Source organism: Ictalurus punctatus, chromosome 28, assembly GCF_001660625.3.
Source record: "Ictalurus punctatus breed USDA103 chromosome 28, Coco_2.0, whole genome shotgun sequence".
Lineage (NCBI taxonomy): Eukaryota > Metazoa > Chordata > Actinopteri > Siluriformes > Ictaluridae > Ictalurus > Ictalurus punctatus.
The window spans coordinates 10544093-10561768 of record NC_030443.2 but is presented as its reverse complement, the minus strand read 5'-3'; the positions used below and the strand labels follow the sequence as shown (position 1 = coordinate 10561768).

Below are 17676 nucleotides of genomic sequence, written 5' to 3'. Positions count from 1 at the left end.
CATTTGAGGCAATATTTATAAAAGAATTAACAGGTACCCATGACTTTTACACTTACTGTACATTAGTTTACATTAAAGGTGTGGTCAGTGATTTTAAAGTCAGATTATGTTTTAGATTTTTGAAAGGTTTCCCTTTTGTTTTGACAATCTCAAAAAGTATCAGAAAAGAAATGCTGGCGTCTGGCTCAGGCTCTGTAAACAGGAAAAACAATTCAAAACAAATCAAAACCATGAACATCCATCCAATCAGTCCAAGACAGTGTCACTATTTCCCTGTATATACGTTATGTTGTCTGACAGTTTAGAACATTTACACTAGCATGCAGGCTTTGTAGCCTTGTTTAGGGCATGACTTTGAATAGTGTGAACACTGGACGGAATCTGTTTGGATTTAAAGGTTCAATGATTCGGCTTCAGTGATTATATTTTTAATTCACTTATTAAGACACAGAAGGCTGTTCAAATTCTTGTCTCTTTGTAGGGTGTAGGATTTGACCTTCTCCATATAGTAGCGAAGGCTGGTTTATATTTGGAATCACAGCTTTAAATGTTGACAGCTACAGATAGCCAGTGGAGGGAACATGGCAGTCGAGATCGCTTTATTTTAATAGAAAAAATTAAGGAAGTAAAGAAAGAAATATAGTGTATGGTTTAGAGAGCACTTGGAAGTCTTTGTAAGCCCGTGTGGCAGATAATCCGTTCTGTCCTTAAGTTCTTCATGTCACGAAAGACACACTGTTGACTAGAGCATAGAGGTCAAATGAGGTTACTTTTTGTGTAGTAAGCTTATATGGGACCTAATTTTTTATATATATATTTAGGTGATTATATACATTAGTTATTATTATATACTATTCCCAAACTTGAGTAGCCTTTTTGATAAAGATTTGTATGATAAAGATTTGTGTGAAGATTAGTGTGCTCACAGAGCTTAGTGTAGCCTAATTGGCTCTTAGTCATGCTCTAGTTCTTACTCTGCAGGTTCCAGAGAGTGGGTAGAAACCATTAGCTCATAGCATCTTAAGCTCCTTTCTGATCAATATATTACCACATTTGGGTACAGATTGACAGGAAAGAAGGATTAGCTACCTGGATGGCAGAGAGTGGTGCAAAGAATGAGCGGAGTAAATTTGGATAGAGAGGGATAGAGTTCTCAGTGCAAAGGCAGAGGATATCTGTTATCACTCATTCACACTCTTCTGATCATGAGACCTAGAGCATTTTTACTTTTGCTCTTTCTGGGGTCAGCGTCTGGGATGTCCACCTTACGTCCAGCTGTGGAAATGAATGAAATAACATCAACGGAAATGACAACAGGAATGACATCAATGGATGAAGACCAAGGGAGCGGTAAAATATTTTATGTTAGGATGATGTTCATTTTTCAAACAAACAGGCATCTAATTCAGCACCTAGCCTTCCTTTAGAATAGTTAACCTTTCAAATGATGGCTGAGGTTTTTAATGTACAGTATATTAATGTGGACCAGGATTACTCGAAGATGAGCTGACAGAAATATACTGGTCTGGGACAGCGCCTTTTTGTTTCGGAGGATGTAGGGGACGACACCGGGAGCTCAAGAAGGACGCGTGTGGAGATTCAAGTTGCTGCTGGCTGGGTTACAAGTCTCTCTGCAGGGGTATGTATTACTGTTTTATACCAAAGCACCGTTGAAATCTATATTCTGATTGTATGCGTATTGTTTCCATAGTAAAAGTTCACACTGGGACTTGTCAGGAAGATGCTCCACATACATAGAAGTTTTGTGTGAGCTGTTTATGCAAATTTTTGGAAGCTAGTCTACAGTATCAGCTCTTTGTAACACTCAAAAGTACAACTAACTTTAAGTTTTACAACATTGCAATGTCTTTTACAGTGGTGCTTGAAAGTTTGTGAACCCTTTAGAAGTTTCTGATGTTGAAGTCCTAAAAGTAGACGAAGAGAACCCAATTAAACAAATGAGACAAAAATATTATTCTCTGTCATTTATTTATTGAGGAAAATGATCCAATGATCCAATCCAAATGATCGAATATTGCATATCTGTCAATGGCAAAAGTATGTGAACCTTTGCTTTCAGTATCTGGTGTCCCCTTGTGCAGCAATAACTGCAACTAAATGGTTCCGGTAACTGTTGATCAGTCCTGCACATCAGCTTGGAGGAATTTTTTACAGATATATAGGAATTTTAACAGATATATATATATATATATATATATATATATATATATATATATATATATATATATATATATATATATATATATATATATATATATATATATATATTAACAGATATATAGGAATTTTAGCAGATATGTAGGAATTTTAATAGATACATAGGAATTTTAACAGATATATATAGAAATTTTGGCAGATATATAGGAATTTCAACAGATATATAGAAAATTCTAAAGGGTTCACAAACTTTCGAGCCCCACTGTAGAAGACTTTCCAGTTGCTTGGTAACACAAAAAGCTGCATTCATTTTTTGTCTTACTGGCTGGTGAGGGAGACTGTTCATATCTGTTTCTAATGTAATTGATAACTGGAACGAGCTTATTTTGTGGATATGTGACAACATTGCATGTAACTATAAATAAATAAAATGTACAATGTTTCACTCTTTAATAATTATATATAAATGCAAATAATTTCTAAGATATTTTGGGGAAAAAAAATTTCAGAATGTCATTTACATTTTTGCCAATGCAAAATCTGACTAATTTCTCCATTTTAGGCTTCTTTTTCTATTTTTTCAATCTAGAATGTAAAGTCCATCCCCATCGGTACAAAGCTGTTCTGCCACTTTTCATTAACAAACAATTCAGAAGGCGTACGTATTTCTAACAGAGGTTGCAGGGTCAGTTGGTGGGACGAGAACGCATGTTAACGTTGCCTCACAAGCAGCAGTGGCCGTGCAAATGACAAATTACATCTTTAATTAGTGCACTCAGATGTGGTAGATTAGTGCTGGCAGCACGGTAGATTTCCAGATGCTGTGCTGAGCATCCATGAATGATTAATAAGTGATTTCCTCTGCACTATAGTTTGCAGTACTACTTTTGTGACCCTGTATAAGCTCCAAATACCTAGTCAAATATAACAATATTTCTTATTTTTGTAACCATAGAATAAGGTATGGTGGCTTAGTGGTTAGCATGTTTGCCTTGCACCTCCGGGGTTGGGGATCCGATTCCCGCCTCCACCCTGTGTGCGCTTAGCTTGCATGTTCTTCCAGTGCTTGGAGGGTTTCCTTCAGGTACTCCAGCTTCCTCCCCCAGGTGAATTGGCATCTCCAATTTGTCTGTAGTGTGTGTGTGTGTGTGTGTGTGTGATTGTGCCCTGTGATGGCACCCTGTGTAGGATAAGCAGTACAAAAACTGGATGGATGGACTAACCATGGGATTTCTGAAAACCAAAAGTCCAGGGGTTGGAGCTAACTCCTAACCTTAAGCCAAGATCCTCTAAAGAACACTTATCCAACCAGAAACACACTGAGTTGTCTCCACCATCTAGATATTTGGTTAGACCTTGCCCAGTTAAGGAGCTGGATCAGGTCCGACTCCACCCCCGTTTAATTTAGGTTCTGCAGCGAAAGGTTCTTGTATCACTGTGAAGCTTGCATGCCTGGCTCAGTTGCATGAATAATATGAGCATTACTGAATATGAAACATATACTCTATACCCATGGTCCTCTGAAGGCAGTGATTTTTTAATGTCATTACAATTTCATGGCTCATACTGCATTAGTTTTATCTTCGCATGTTTCTGTCCTGTGTTCTCTTCTGCTGCATGCTAGTAAACTGTGGTCTGCCAGACGTGGACTTTAATGGGGTGGTGTATGGGAATGACTGGTGGGTGGGCTCGATGGTGCGGCATGAATGCAGGTCGGGATTTATTTTGGTTGGAGAACCAACAAGCACCTGTCAGTCTAATGGAAAATGGACTGCTAAGCCATCATGCCTCAGTGAGTATGTCTCTCACTAGACATTCACGATTCACTTACCGAATCCCAGACAATCCATACATTAGATTCTGTATTTAATTCCTATAATTATTCCTTTCATAATAAATCTCATAAATCTCATGCTCTGGGTGTGTTCGACAGGAGTGTGTCGTAAGGGCCAGGTAGAAATCAATGAGCGAGACATTGATGAAGAATGCACCTCCACCTGCCCATCAAAATACTTAGTGTCCATCAAGCACGGCTGTAGTTTCATAGACCACTGCAGGATCAAAGACTCAGGCTGGAAACACTGGTTTACGCGCTGCACCCACTGCGAATGTGATTGCTTCATTCCTTGTGGTAAGTCTCACACACACCATCAATTTTATTAAGTCTTATCAACACTAACCTTGTCTAACTTAGGTCACCAGAAATATTTTATGCTCAAATTAAGATGTCTTTTAGTTTAAATATTTATTTGATTTTCTTCTTCAGCGTCAGCAGGATAGGGGACTTCCTTTTGGTCCCTTCACTTTAATTTTGACTTCATCCTGTGAGTGGTAAATACGTCCACACAAATCACTGAAACAGAACTCATTCCACGATAAGACTGTTGGATGACATCCATAAAGGAGGTTACCTCAAAGTGATCTCGACACTGACTACACAACAAACACACTTTTGAAAGAGACAATCAAAACAACCTTATTCACTAAAAATGGCTTCCTGGCTGCAGACTACATGTAAACTTAAAGCCATTTTGAAACGCCGAGACCTTAAACAGTTTCATAAAACAGTAGAATAAGTTTGTATAAAAGTAAGGGAGGCAAATATGGCGCTATAGTGCCTTCCAAAATAACTTCTAATGTATAATTCTGCCTTCAGTCTTTGGGCCACACCATCTACCCAAATAACACCAAACTATATGTTCACATGGAAAATAACTTGGCATTTAAAGATATGTAACATATTTTTGTCACTTTTTTCTAGCTAACAGTACTTCATATGATATCTACATAAGAATACTGAACAATTCTATGCAGTTTGTGGTAAATGGGTGATTATGGGTATGCAATTTATATATACAATTTTTATACAATTTTAATGGCCAACACTTGCTTTAAAATCTGATCCCTCCTCCTGGCAAGAATTAATCTTACTGACCTGGCCTTTACTTGCTATGGCGTTGAACTCTTAATCACAGTACTTACATAACAGAACTGTTCTATTTCCACCTTGCAATACTGTAAGCTGTGGTCAGGGTTGCACCAATTTAAACCTCTCTGTAATTTTTTGAAAAATGTGTTAAAGTTTTTAAAAATCAGGAGAAATGTTATAGTTTAGGATGATGTGCTACTTTTTTTGTGTTATGATAATGAGTCTTTATTGGTCACATATACACTACAGCACAGTGAAATTTCTTCGCATACCCCAGCATGCCAGGAAGTTGGGGTCATCCGTGATACAGTGCCCCTGGAGTAGAAAGGGTTAGCGGCCTTGCTCGAGGGCCCAACAGTGGCAGCTTCGCAGTGCTGGAGCTTGAACCCCTGACCTTCCAATCAGTAACCCAAAGTCTTATCCGCCAAGCCACCACTGGTGGTTGAGGTGGGGCTGTTTTGGTGTTAAATTACAAATGGTAGGATATGACAAACAATGTAAGTTCTGGCTACATTAATTTTTCTTTATTTCCTAAATAAATGCACACTCTTGACACTCCAGTCTTTTATGGTGCAGCAGCACTCATTACTCACCTCTCTCTAATCATGTATAAAGCCTTGGTTAACGTTCTCTTTTAACCGTACACGCCTTCACTGCCTGTTTTTTTTGCCTCATTAATACATTTGTTATCCTCATGATATTCTTTTTGGCTCAAACATATCCTTTGTTTGGTGGATTTCCCCTTTGTATAAATGGAACCCAAGCCCCTGACAATGACTGAGGAGTACTTGTAACACTTGGATGACCACTAGGATGGCCTCTGTTAGATATGCGATATAAATTATCAAATAAATGGTTGACATGGGCTTCTGTGGTTGTTTTTTTTTTCTTTTCTTTTCTGCCTTTCTTTCTATCAAGACTCATTTTACTCTATAAACTAGATTGTAATATATAAACTAAATTATATATGGTCTTGATACATGAATATTTTTATGCGGGTAGCGTAACTGGTCACATGAGCGAAGCCAGAAAGAAGATATATAGAAGATAGTAGATATATTTTTAATGTTCTATTTTTGTACACTTTTTATGACACAATTGTCAAATCATTGACCACAGGGTTAACACGGTGGCTTATTATTTATACATTACTGGTTTTTGATAATCCTTGTTGTAATTAATTGTATACCCAAAAGTGAAATTATACACTGTGAAAATTCTGTTGATGCTTTGCTTTGGTGCTATTTGTTTGCTCATTTGTTGCTTAAATCTGACAGTCTGGTGCTCTGACAACACCAGGAAGACAAAGAAGATTGTGGTGGACATCAGGAAGACAAGGAGAAAATCCCTTAGTCCTGTGCTCATCAATGGCGAGGCTGTTGAGAGAGTCCCCAGTTTCAAATTCTTACAGAGGACTTCTCCTGGTACACTCTAAAAAATGTTGGCATATTTTTTCTACGCAAACGTTGGGTTAAGCCATTTGGATCATTTAATTGGGTTATTTTATCAGTCTCTACCCAGTTTTTGGGTAGTTTTGTGTAACCCAACCATTGGGTCATTAGTTGGGACATTTTCACTGACAGTTGAATCAATGCATCCACCCCCCAACCCCCACCCTGACGTCTCAGCCCAACTCCTTGGGTCAAACTTAAATGTTTTTTTGACTGCTGGAAATGCCGGGCTTAGTTTGTGATATTTAGGCAGGGAGCTCTTGAAAATGTATTCACTGGAGAACAGTAACTCGGTGAGTGATAATTAACTTTACCTATCGCTACAGCTTCAAAAGAGAATATCATGTACTGCTTCCTCAGTGTTGGTGTTACACTACTAGTGTCATGTGTTTTTGTTGGCTGTGAAATATTGACTGAGGTTATTCTATAATTCTCTGGGTCTGTATCTGATCTGAGGTGCCGAGTTAGGGTTAACTAGCTGGATGCTGTCGCCATTAGGGATGAGTGATGCTAACCTAGACACACCTGAGGGAATAACATTACTTTAGCATACAGCTCACGGTAATGTTAGTTATTCCCATTCCCTTTCTGAGAGTTAACGATAATGTAGCATTACAGCTATTCACCATGATGTAATACAGATAGTGGGTTAATGTCACTTAGATTTAGCCAGTGTTTTGGACAAGGCAAGCTATAGTAATTAACATTAGGAGCATGGTTGGGCCATGTTTCTTCATGTATTCAGTGAATGTTAATACTGGTTAACAGGTGCACACAGTCAGTGGCTAATTGAACTTAGCTAGCTCAGTAATGTTCAGGCCAAAATGTTCTTCACAAGGTTAACGTGACAAAAAAGAGGATGAGGTTTAGGTTATAATGCTTTACAGTATCTCTGTAATGTTGGTTCACATAATTAGGTTGTGCAAAAAAAAAAAAAATGTCGATGAGGTGCTAAAGGCTGGAAAATAAATATTCTCAAGTTTTTCCTGGTGAGTCTACAACGCCATTTTGTTCATTAGGAGAGTGAAGGTCACATTTCCAAAATGACACAATTTGTTATTCTGTAACGCATTTTCTCAGTTGAAGCTCAAAGGCACTTGTCCATATTTTGTAGCTAGTGACTAACCAGCACTCTCTTTGCTCTTTTACAGCTTTTCAAATGGAAGGGAGTGGGACTCTTGTCTTCCCAGATGGCCAAGAGATTTGTACGAAGATGCATCAACTCCAATTCTTACATCTGTCAAATGTTTTAATGATTTTAATAAATGTCACCTAAATTTCATGCAACTGTTTGTTTATTTTGTTATCTTTTTAGCAGAATTTTAGCATACAAACAAATTGCATTTTAAAATAATTTTTGGGGAAAAAGTATAAACACATATCTGTGTTATCTGCATGTTATTTTTAACATCTTTGTGTGGAGATGTATAACATGCAGCATGTGTTAAATGTACTAACACAATTATTGTGACAAAATGTGTTATCCTTAACTAGACATGCAGGTGTGGTAAAAATTAACACATGATTGAGTGAAGGTTCGTATCAATATATTTATCCATAAAACCATTACTGTACACTAGAAAAAGCAAAAATGTGTGATAACAGTCCAGTAAGTATATGACCTTAAATGCACTGCTGTCTTCATTACATTTGGATTACTTGTTTTTAATGCCCACTGGATTGCAAGTTGGTTACTCAGTTTTTTGGATGTTTTAAACATCTCTTTGGTCAAAATCTGACGTTTTCATCTTAAATGTATGACTTGTTTGAGTCGTTTACTTCAAAGTCTATATATAAACACCATTTTAGCAGCTCTAGCAATACATTTCTGAACACCTTCTTGTGTATAAACAAAGGAGAAACCATGTTGACATATTTGTTTATAATGTGGTAGCTTTGACATTTTCATAGGCTAAAAATAACCCTGAAAATATGAACCCATTTATGAAATAAAATCAACCCAGCCTTTTTATAAAAATTAAACTGTCCTTTGGGTTGAAAAACAACCCATTTGCTGAGTTAAAATGAACAACCCAACTGGATTATTTAATTTAACCCAAAATGTGTGCTGTCCTGTATTTAGTTATTTAGTTTTTATGTGAAGATTTAAAGGTACACTTCATGCAACCTTCTATACAAACGATACATGCAAAAAGTACAACAGGTAATAGAGGTTCCACCCCAGCTACATGGAAAGGTCCAGTATCGCTCAGTATACTTATACAGTGAATAAACTGTAAAGCACTGTGGTCTTTATTACACCAATGCAGTCCTAGAGTACTGATGAAGCCTAGTTACTAGCACCCTTTACGCATATAAATGCAAGCCTGAGGAAAGAGGAGACTTTTACAGCACCTTCTAATAATATTCATATGAAGGTGTGGAATTGCCTGAACATGATTTTTTCCCTTTTTTTTCTTTTTTTTTTTTTCTTTTCGCAGGACAGATCAGGAGAGGAAAAGTATGCGTTGCACCTTTGTGGTGTATTTCGGTTTCTGTGCACGGGTGATGTAGGGCGTCGTTTGAACGCGAGTAACCTCGGACGAGTCACCGAAAATAACCCGAGCACTGCAGCATCAGCACCAGCGCATGCGCAGCTGCGCTCTTTAAAGGCACAGCGCCTGTTTCTTTACGTCAATGAGTGTAAGTTGCTGAACTTTATATGTAGATGAGCCATCATAGACTATACAGCTCTCTTGCAATAGCCTACTATAGACTCCAAGGCGCCTATTTATTTATTTATTTTAATTATTTTACTTTATTTCTTTATAAAAATGGACATATTTGACCAATTGTGTTAGGACTAAAGAGAATGTAGCCTATGTGGTCAGTAATTTTGCAACAAGGTACACATTCGAGTATACGTTCTGCACATGCAACTTTATCCCATATTTATTTAGTTGCGGCCATCCGGATCCCATGTCTAAAAACGTGGATCCGCCGGATTCCCCGCCCCTACAGATAGCCTACAATGTTACAAAACACTCATATAAGCCTGTATCTGTGCGCTGGAGCACATACTCATCACAGATCGCATGATGTCATGTCAAGGATATACGTTGTCATATTCCAGGGTCCAGTTACCTGCCGAAATACCCAAATGCACAGTAATGGCATTTCAGACGAGCAGAGCACATGATGGAGCATCCTGGACAGCCGTGGGGAAACTCGAGATCCCCACCTGTCCCGTGACCGCATATGGCACAGCGCCAACCCTCCCTCTGAGCTTTCTGCAGAGATGACTTCTCCTCCAAACCCCCACCCCACCCCACACGCATGCTTCATCCCCTTCTACACCACCTCGCCGACAGGCCTGAGCACAAACCGGCCTGCACATCTGGATCCTTTCACATCTGCACTCACTCATGCAACACTGGGATCGTTTGGCATCAGACGACCTGCTGCTCGCATCCGTAGCGTATACAGCTACTAGAGTGTCAGGACACTGATTTCCCGCGCTGTATACTGGACTGCTGCGGTACCGATCCTGTGTGGATGCTGATGCGGGAAACGGAAGTGAACGCGCCTGTCCTCCGGCAGACTTGTTTACAGAAGATTGAAATGACAGATTGCCTTGCAGCCAGCTGACCGGAATGTAACTTCTGCTCTGATGAATGACTGTTATGTCGACGCGTCCTTCCCAGTCTTTATGACTGTCATGCCTGTTTTGGTTTTTGGGCGTTTTGTCGTATTCTTAGAGATTTTGCGGAATGGATGCCAGATGTAGCTGATTCCTTCAGAAGGACGTGTTGCGGACTCTTTGTGCTTTGTGCGGAATCCGGTGTGATCCATTCGGGCATGTCAGGATCACACGGATATCTATGTATGTAAATAAGAGCATCAGCCAGCTGGAGACGTATCAGTTCATCTCAATTTGACAAAAAATTATATATAAAGGGGGGAAAAAAAGTAAGTTTCCTCACCAGCACCACTCTGTACTAGTGCTGGCGTCCGTCCTTGTGCATGTTTTTATGTTTCTGTAGCTATGTAGATGCTGCATATTCATTTATGTAACATTTATATGATCTTTTAAGCCCTGCAGGGCTCAAATAGCAGGCTGGAGCATAGGTGACCCTTCATAGTGATTTTCTCAGGTTACCATCACTTATCTGTGTGTTTGTTTCTCATTCGATTCATTTAAAGCATCTAAGAAGAGCCACTCAGCCTTAATCACGTTTTGAAAATGTCAGTTTACACACTGCATAAGACTTAATCCCTATGTATTTCCAGTGCAATGATTTAAAGCTATCTCTTTAGCTTGGTGTCTGAGTGGTGGAACAATAAGCCGTGTTGGTGGCCATTCTCTGATCAGAGCTGGATCAGATTTGCTCCTCCCTGTGTACCTGCAGTGACTGAAAGCATCGCAGGGTGATAATGGAAGGCCAGTAATGGCAAGTCAATCAATAATGATGCCTGCTCAGACACCCCACCCTGACCCCTCACCTCCTCACTAGAGAATATGGGATTTCCAGAAACACACACCTTGCCATGAATCTTCAAGTGGAATTATGAAATGTATTGCAGCACGTTCTTTCAGTGGATTCAGGCAAGGTGGATGGGTGGGTTTACTGTTTGTGCATCATGTATAGATTTTCTTGAATGACTGGGTAGCCTGTCATTGGACTGTTTTGGCTAGACTCTGTCTCACAGTCTGAGGTTTTGTTTTTCTCTACTACAGCTTGCATGAAGTGCCACTTAACCTGTAGACATGAGAAAATCTGTTCCAGCCAACCTTCCTTCCCACTGCTTTATAATTACAGTAACAATGATGTCAGAGTGGGGTTTTTTTTTTCCCCAGAGCTGGTATGAGGGGTTTAGTGAGGATTTAAGGATTTAAATGCCACCGAAGAGAGTCTATCTGAAGTTGGTTTGTTGATTGCTTATATTTTTAATCTTCGGAAGAAGCTATGTTTTATTGATAGAGTGAACATGTTAGTCTGGATGATTTAACTGCTGATTTAATGGGATGATGTGCTAGCTGGCAATTTCATGCAGAACCACTCCACAGACAGAGAGAGAGAGAGAGAGAGAGAGAGAGGTGGAGAGAGAGAGAGAGAGAGAGAGAGAGAGAGAGAGAGATCGAGATCAGGTGCTCTTTAGGGCAGCATCAGGATCTGGTTTAGATTGTGCTGAAGCCAAGCCTAAGTGCATTGCTATTGATGCGTAACACTATAACACATTTGATGCCAGGGCCTCTTTGGTGCGGTCAATTGTGTTTTCCCTTCTACTGGCTATTGCTCTTCTTTTCTTTTCACCATGAGATGGAATGTGTGGTCAGACCCTATGAGCCGGCACCATCATTATTATTAATATTATTATTATTAGTCTGGGCACTAGGATAAAAGGTTATTCAAAGAGATTTGCAGCACATTTTCTGATCCTTTTTTTTTTTTAAGATTCATGCCTTTTGTTTTCACATCATGCTTGTGGCCCTTTCTGCTCGCCGTTCCTGTAGCATCCTAGTGCATGTAGAGTATGTGTTCAGTGTTATTCATAAGGTTCTTATGAATCACCACTATGATGTAGGAGTGTAATCGGTGCCATACTTTCACAAAACACTTCCGGAGATATGACCACCGCATTCCCACCTTAAAGCATGGGTGTGTTTGTCTCACAAAAACACAGACATGTATTTTCACTTGTCCTATGAAACTACAACAGATTATCATTGTAAGCAGTGGTAGAAAGAATACATGGAGTGAATGAAAGGAGTAAAAGCATAATCAAAAATGAGTAAAAGTAAATATGTGTTGAAAAACAATTGGAGTAAATTCTTGATTTGGCACAACTACTGTAATCCTGTAAACTACTGAACTTGGTCTGTATCTGAGGATGAATTTTTGACCATTTATGTACTACTAATCAAGTTAGCCCGCCTCTGCCTTGTGTGTGCGGAGTATGTATGTACTCTCCTTGCTTCAGGGTTATCCTCCGGGTACTCCGGGTTTTCTCCCCCGATCCAAAGACATGCGTTGTAGGCTGATTGGCATTCTCAAATTCACCATAGTGAGTGAATGGGTGTGTGAATGTGTGTGTGATTTTGCCCTGCGATGGGTTGGCACTCTGTCCAGGATGTCCTCCCACAGCGTGCCCCTGATCTTCCCTGGGATAGGTTCCTGTCTCCCACGTGACCCTGTGTAGGATAAGCGGTATGGAAAATGGATGGATGGATAATCTGGGGTTTCAGTAGCTTGCCAGGTTTGTTAGCTAGTTTATATTAATTCATACATGTTTCTAGCTACACAGTTAGATACCTAGTGGATGCCACACATATCCTATTACACATATCCTGAGCAGTAAACATATCGAATAAACATTTGGTACCTGAAGTATAGACTTTAGGCAGGAAACCGCTTTATTTTGGTTGAGTCTCGAATTAAAGTTTTAAAGAATTTGCACATAATAGATTTTGATTGGCTTATAGTTTTCCAGGGTTAACTGCATTATTTTTTTTACGCTGTAATGATGATCTAAAATAAATATAGTGAAGTTGAATATTGTATAATTAAAAATCAAGTAAAAGTTAAAGTAGTATGATAATACTTTATTTATACTCAAGAAGTAGCATTAAAGTAAACTATGTACTCAAATACTATAACGTACGTAATTACTTTCCCCTGATTCTAAGGCTGGAGAAGATCATTTGATTGATTTCAGTGCATAGTGTGTTTGTTTTGTATTTGTGTGTTATTTGCTATTTCTAACATCATATTTGGTCTGTAGTGAACTGAAGTTACCCAACTCCTAATTTAGATGTTTTCTTTTGAAAATTTTCATCTAAAGGCTTGACGTCTGGTCATGATAATATCTCATGATAGTATCTGTTGAACCAATTATCTCAATTCAAAAAGTTATTATTTTATTTTATTTTTTGTTTTCATAGTGTCATAGCGAGAAGTCCAAATTAGCACTTCCATTCCATTCAGGACAGAGGATAAAAAGTAGAGAATGTGTAAATATATATTATGTTACCTGGATGATCAACAACTGTTTTTATGTTTTGTGAGTGTTGTTCATGAGTCCCTTGTTTGTCCTGAGCAGTTAAACTGCCCAATGTTCTTCAGAAAAAAACCTCCAGGTCCTGCACATTCTTTGCTTTTCCAGCATCTCCTGCATATTTGACCTCTTTCAAACAGCGGCTATGTGATGTTGAGAGCCATCTTTTCACACTGAGGACAACTGAGGGACTCAGTCAACTAAATTGTCCTATTTTCTTTGCTAATGCCAGTTTAGACTAGTATTGATTCCAGTAGCTAAAATAAATTGTCTAGACAGCAAGTCATATTCTAGCTAATGGTAAATATTGGTTATTTACTTGATATTACTTATTATTAATGAATTAGCAGACTATGTAGTGTTATTCATGCATATGACCAGAAAACTTAATTATGTTTTATGTTAAAGAGTAGTTGCTTTAAAATTAATTGTCTTAACGTTGTAACAGTTTTAGATCATATTTAATGTGTCATATATCTTACACATGAAATGACATTAAATTAATTTCAGTTAAAACATTTATTTTTAATACTTGAGTACGTTTAAGTAGCGCCTTGTTTACTTTCACTTGATCCTTCCACTTTTAATGAGTAAGATTTTGACTAGCTGGAGATTTTGGCATTTTTCTAACTGGATTAGAACATATTTGGGTGTAAATTGTTTGTACGAGCATTTACACAAGAAATTTGGCATTCATGAAATCCTGTCATTACGGAAAACCGTTAACATCCTACTCATGAGCCTGGGTGTGTGTAAATGTACGCAACAGATGTATATCTAAAATGATCGACTTCAAATCATAAAATTTGCATGGAATGCACTTATATATGGTTTATGCTGTCATGTTTAAATTGCTTCTTTTTACTGCAACTTACAGTGTAGAAGTGCTTTGTAGTCTCTACCAAAAACACACCCTCATACTAGTTCATTAGGTCAGGGACTTCGAATATCGTCAAGAAAAATGTTATATTATTGGTATTAATTAAATAATATGGAAAAAAATAATTAAGAAAGCATGCCAACTCAAACCCCTAAATGAAGACAAATAAAACTAGTCATTTAATTATGACAAAAGAAATGCTGCCGTATATGTGGAGGATGGGCCGGTCTGTCTGCACATACAGTAGCTGTAAGCTGTAATCAAATGTCTAAGCTGATGGAAGATGTAGTGCACATCTCTCTTATAAGGAAAGAGATGTTAAACTACCACTTCTGCCTTTCTGCCTTTTCTTTCCCCATTATTAATCATGTTGTGTTTCCCTCTTTACGCTTGAACTTTTATGGTGTTGTGTGGGTGTCAGGAAATACAAATGAGCTGTGTCAAGGAAAATATTAAATCAGTTTGGCTTATGTAAACATTTACTCTTTATTTAAAAAATTCTACTTTCTACTTTTACTTACATTATTCTTAAGCATAATCTCTTATTCTCTCAATTCTATCATCTTATTTAGTTTGGTGTTATATTGAACTTCCAGCTCAAATTAGACAGTGTTTAGTGGGTTCTAACAAGCTGAGTCTACCTTGAGTAATAGTCAAGAATGCAATTCTCAAAAATGATTCCATACCAAAGCTAGACCAAAACTAAAGGGATGACATAATCAAAGCAGAGATAGGAACGCTCATTATGTCATACTGAGATTGTGAGCTTGCCCAATTATGAGTAAGGCTCAGACAGCTCTCTGCTTCGTGTACTATCTTCCTCACACTAGTTTTGTGTTCCCGACCTCACCAATCTGAATGCCAACAGCCATTATAATTATTGTTTTTTGTTTAAGGGAGTTGGATTTATTGAAATCTAAGTTGGATTTATTAAAATCTAAGATCAATATGGAAAAATATTCTTTCAGGATGGGGAGCATTTGTTTAGAAGAATTGTGCTGGTAATTGAATTGTGTTTAGGTGTTTCATTCAAACACCTCAGAGTTGTGGTTCATCACATATAATGAAAAATTCCAACTCTCATTAGACTCCTCGTTTATCATTTTTTCTTCTTTGATTCTTCATGACTTCACAGCTGTGGAACTGTAAGTGCCGAAGAACTCATTATGCTTTTTTGTTTCTACTTCAGTGCAATATATTTATATTATATATGATATTGCCATCACACATTCACCAAATCATGATGTTCAGATATTATCCTTTAACATAGTCAATCTCTCTCTCTCTCTCTCTCTCTCTCTCTCTCTCTCTCTCTATATATATATATATATATATATATATATATATATATATATATATATAATCAAAACTTTGACCCAGAGGGGGTTGGGTGTTGTGTTATCATATGATCTCTGTTCCATAAATTGTAGTTGAAACTAGGAACTAGATAAAAAAGCTGGGAACTAGAAAACAATGAACTAGGAAAAAAGGAACTGTGAATATATAATATGGGAACCTGGGAACACAGGTAATCTTAATTAATTGCTGATTATAATATGAGGACTTGCGAAGAACATAGGCAACGTTTTAAAGTGGCTTGCATAAACATACACTCCTCTTATTTGTAACATATTTCTACATTGAAAATAAATAAATAAATAAATGTTCTCATTGCACAAGTATTCTCCCCTTGAAAACCCCACAAAAGGAGTTCTGGTACAACCATTTGTGATCAGAAGTCACATAATTAGTTTTGCAAACTATATTGATCTCCCCTTCTTCGGTATTTTGGGGTATTTTGTCTAGATTAATGACATATAATCCTAGTTAAATTCATTTCAGGTCAAAACATATAAAAGGTCAAGGAGGTGACTACTTATGAAAACCACTGTATTCAGGAAGAAAATCAGGAAGTGAGAAACAGTATAAATACAGGAGTTCCATGTAACAATGTGATCTTGTCAACACGTTCTTACTGTATGCCTATGTTACAGGTTGCTGGTATGGCTGAAAAGCCCTCAGAGCCAGGGTCGGTCTCCATTCCCATGGAAGTGACCAAGCGGACGGAAGGAGCCCCTCCGGATGCAGCCATGTTGACCCACCTGAAGAAAGTGGAGAACCATATCACAGAAGCGCAGAGGTTTTCACACCTGCCCCGGCGCTCGGCTGTAGACCTGGAGTTCACCGAGCTTTCCTACACTATTCATGAGGGTCCCTGCTGGAAGAGGAGAGGTACTGAGCCTATAGATCTGAACACAGTTAGGAATTTTACCGTGTATATAATTAAAGTTTTTGTGTGAGTTTGTATGTGGAGTTCTCCCTGTGCTGTGGGGGTTTCCTCCGGGTACTCTGGTTTCATCCCCAGTCCAAAGACATGCATGGTAGGCTGATTGGCATGTCCAAATTGTCTGTGCTGTGTGAATGTGTATGTGATTGTGGCCTGCGATGGATTGGCACCCTGTCCAGGGTGTACCCCGCCTTGTGCCTGGTGCTCCCTGGGATAGGCTCCAGGTTCACCACGACCCTGAAGGATAAGCGGTATAGAAAATGGATGGACGAATGGATGGATGTTTTATGTGATCTTGTTTTGTTTTTGAGGCAACATTCCTTGATTGGATATTTAGTGTTTGGGTTTAGTTGAATTCTATGAAACACTTAAGATCCAGTGAAATTGTATGATTGAATGATTTCACTTTTTGTCTACAACATTAGTTGAATAGATATACTGATTATAAAGGTGTGGTGATGAGGATTCTTCAAACAGATACGCTGTTAGTATTACACATCCCAGGATAAATGCAATAGGATCAGCAACAAGAACACAAAAGCTTACTTTTGAAAGAACCATCATACTGGTCAAAAATGTAAAAGCTGTCAATCTAAAAACTGAATTTTGTCATTTTGATAAAGTACTTAAATACTTCCTTTAAAAACAGTGTAGCAGTTTCCTGCTCCAAATAACTGCTGGAATATTAGGTAGATTGGTTAGCATGCCATTCATTTTCCACCGTTAAATGGGTAATATCCAATAGTTAAATTGTAAAAATTTCATGAGTGAAGTCAATTCAAATTACAGTTAGCTAGCTTCCTAACTAATCACCAAATTAATGCCAGGTAGTATAAATGAAATGATTCCGTTTACTCACATTAGTTAACACTGGTTAAATGCTTTATTTTTCTTAAAAAACAAACAAACAAACAAAAAAAAAAACAGGTAATTTTTAAAGCAGAATGAAATACCT

The 17676-nt window shown here is 38.1% G+C and overlaps 2 protein-coding genes across 5 annotated transcripts in view; both read left to right on the top strand.

Annotated features, from left to right (window-relative positions):
• Positions 1-237: 237 nt before the first annotated feature.
• On the top strand, positions 238-8512 carry si:ch211-117m20.4 (C4b-binding protein alpha chain). Of its 3 annotated transcripts, XR_008393724.1 has the most exons (7): positions 243-1350; positions 1490-1639; positions 3803-3970; positions 4112-4309; positions 4445-5585; positions 6385-6531; positions 7710-8512. XR_008393724.1 is itself a non-coding variant. In XM_017459480.3 (5 exons), exons 1-5 carry the CDS (start codon positions 1206-1208, stop codon positions 4456-4458), a joined length of 675 nt encoding a protein of 224 aa, XP_017314969.1. In that variant the 5' UTR covers positions 262-1205; the 3' UTR covers positions 4459-8512. The 3 variants fall into 3 exon arrangements, 1 of the variants encoding a protein (XP_017314969.1); XR_008393723.1 differs by having other exon boundaries at positions 238-1350; positions 4445-6531; XM_017459480.3 differs by having other exon boundaries at positions 262-1350; positions 4445-8512.
• Positions 8513-9599: 1087 nt separating this feature from the next.
• abcg4a (ATP-binding cassette, sub-family G (WHITE), member 4a) overlaps positions 9600-17676 on the top strand; it is a 34914-nt gene continuing 26837 nt past the window's right edge. The window contains exons 1-2 of one of the 2 annotated variants that reach the window (XM_053677147.1): positions 9600-10467; positions 16429-16666. In XM_053677147.1, the coding sequence (XP_053533122.1) occupies positions 16438-16666 (229 nt within the window). In that variant the 5' untranslated portion in view covers positions 9600-10467; positions 16429-16437. Of the gene's footprint in view, positions 10468-16387; positions 16667-17676 lie in introns of those variants that run through there. The other variant, XM_053677146.1, reaches the window with a different exon arrangement.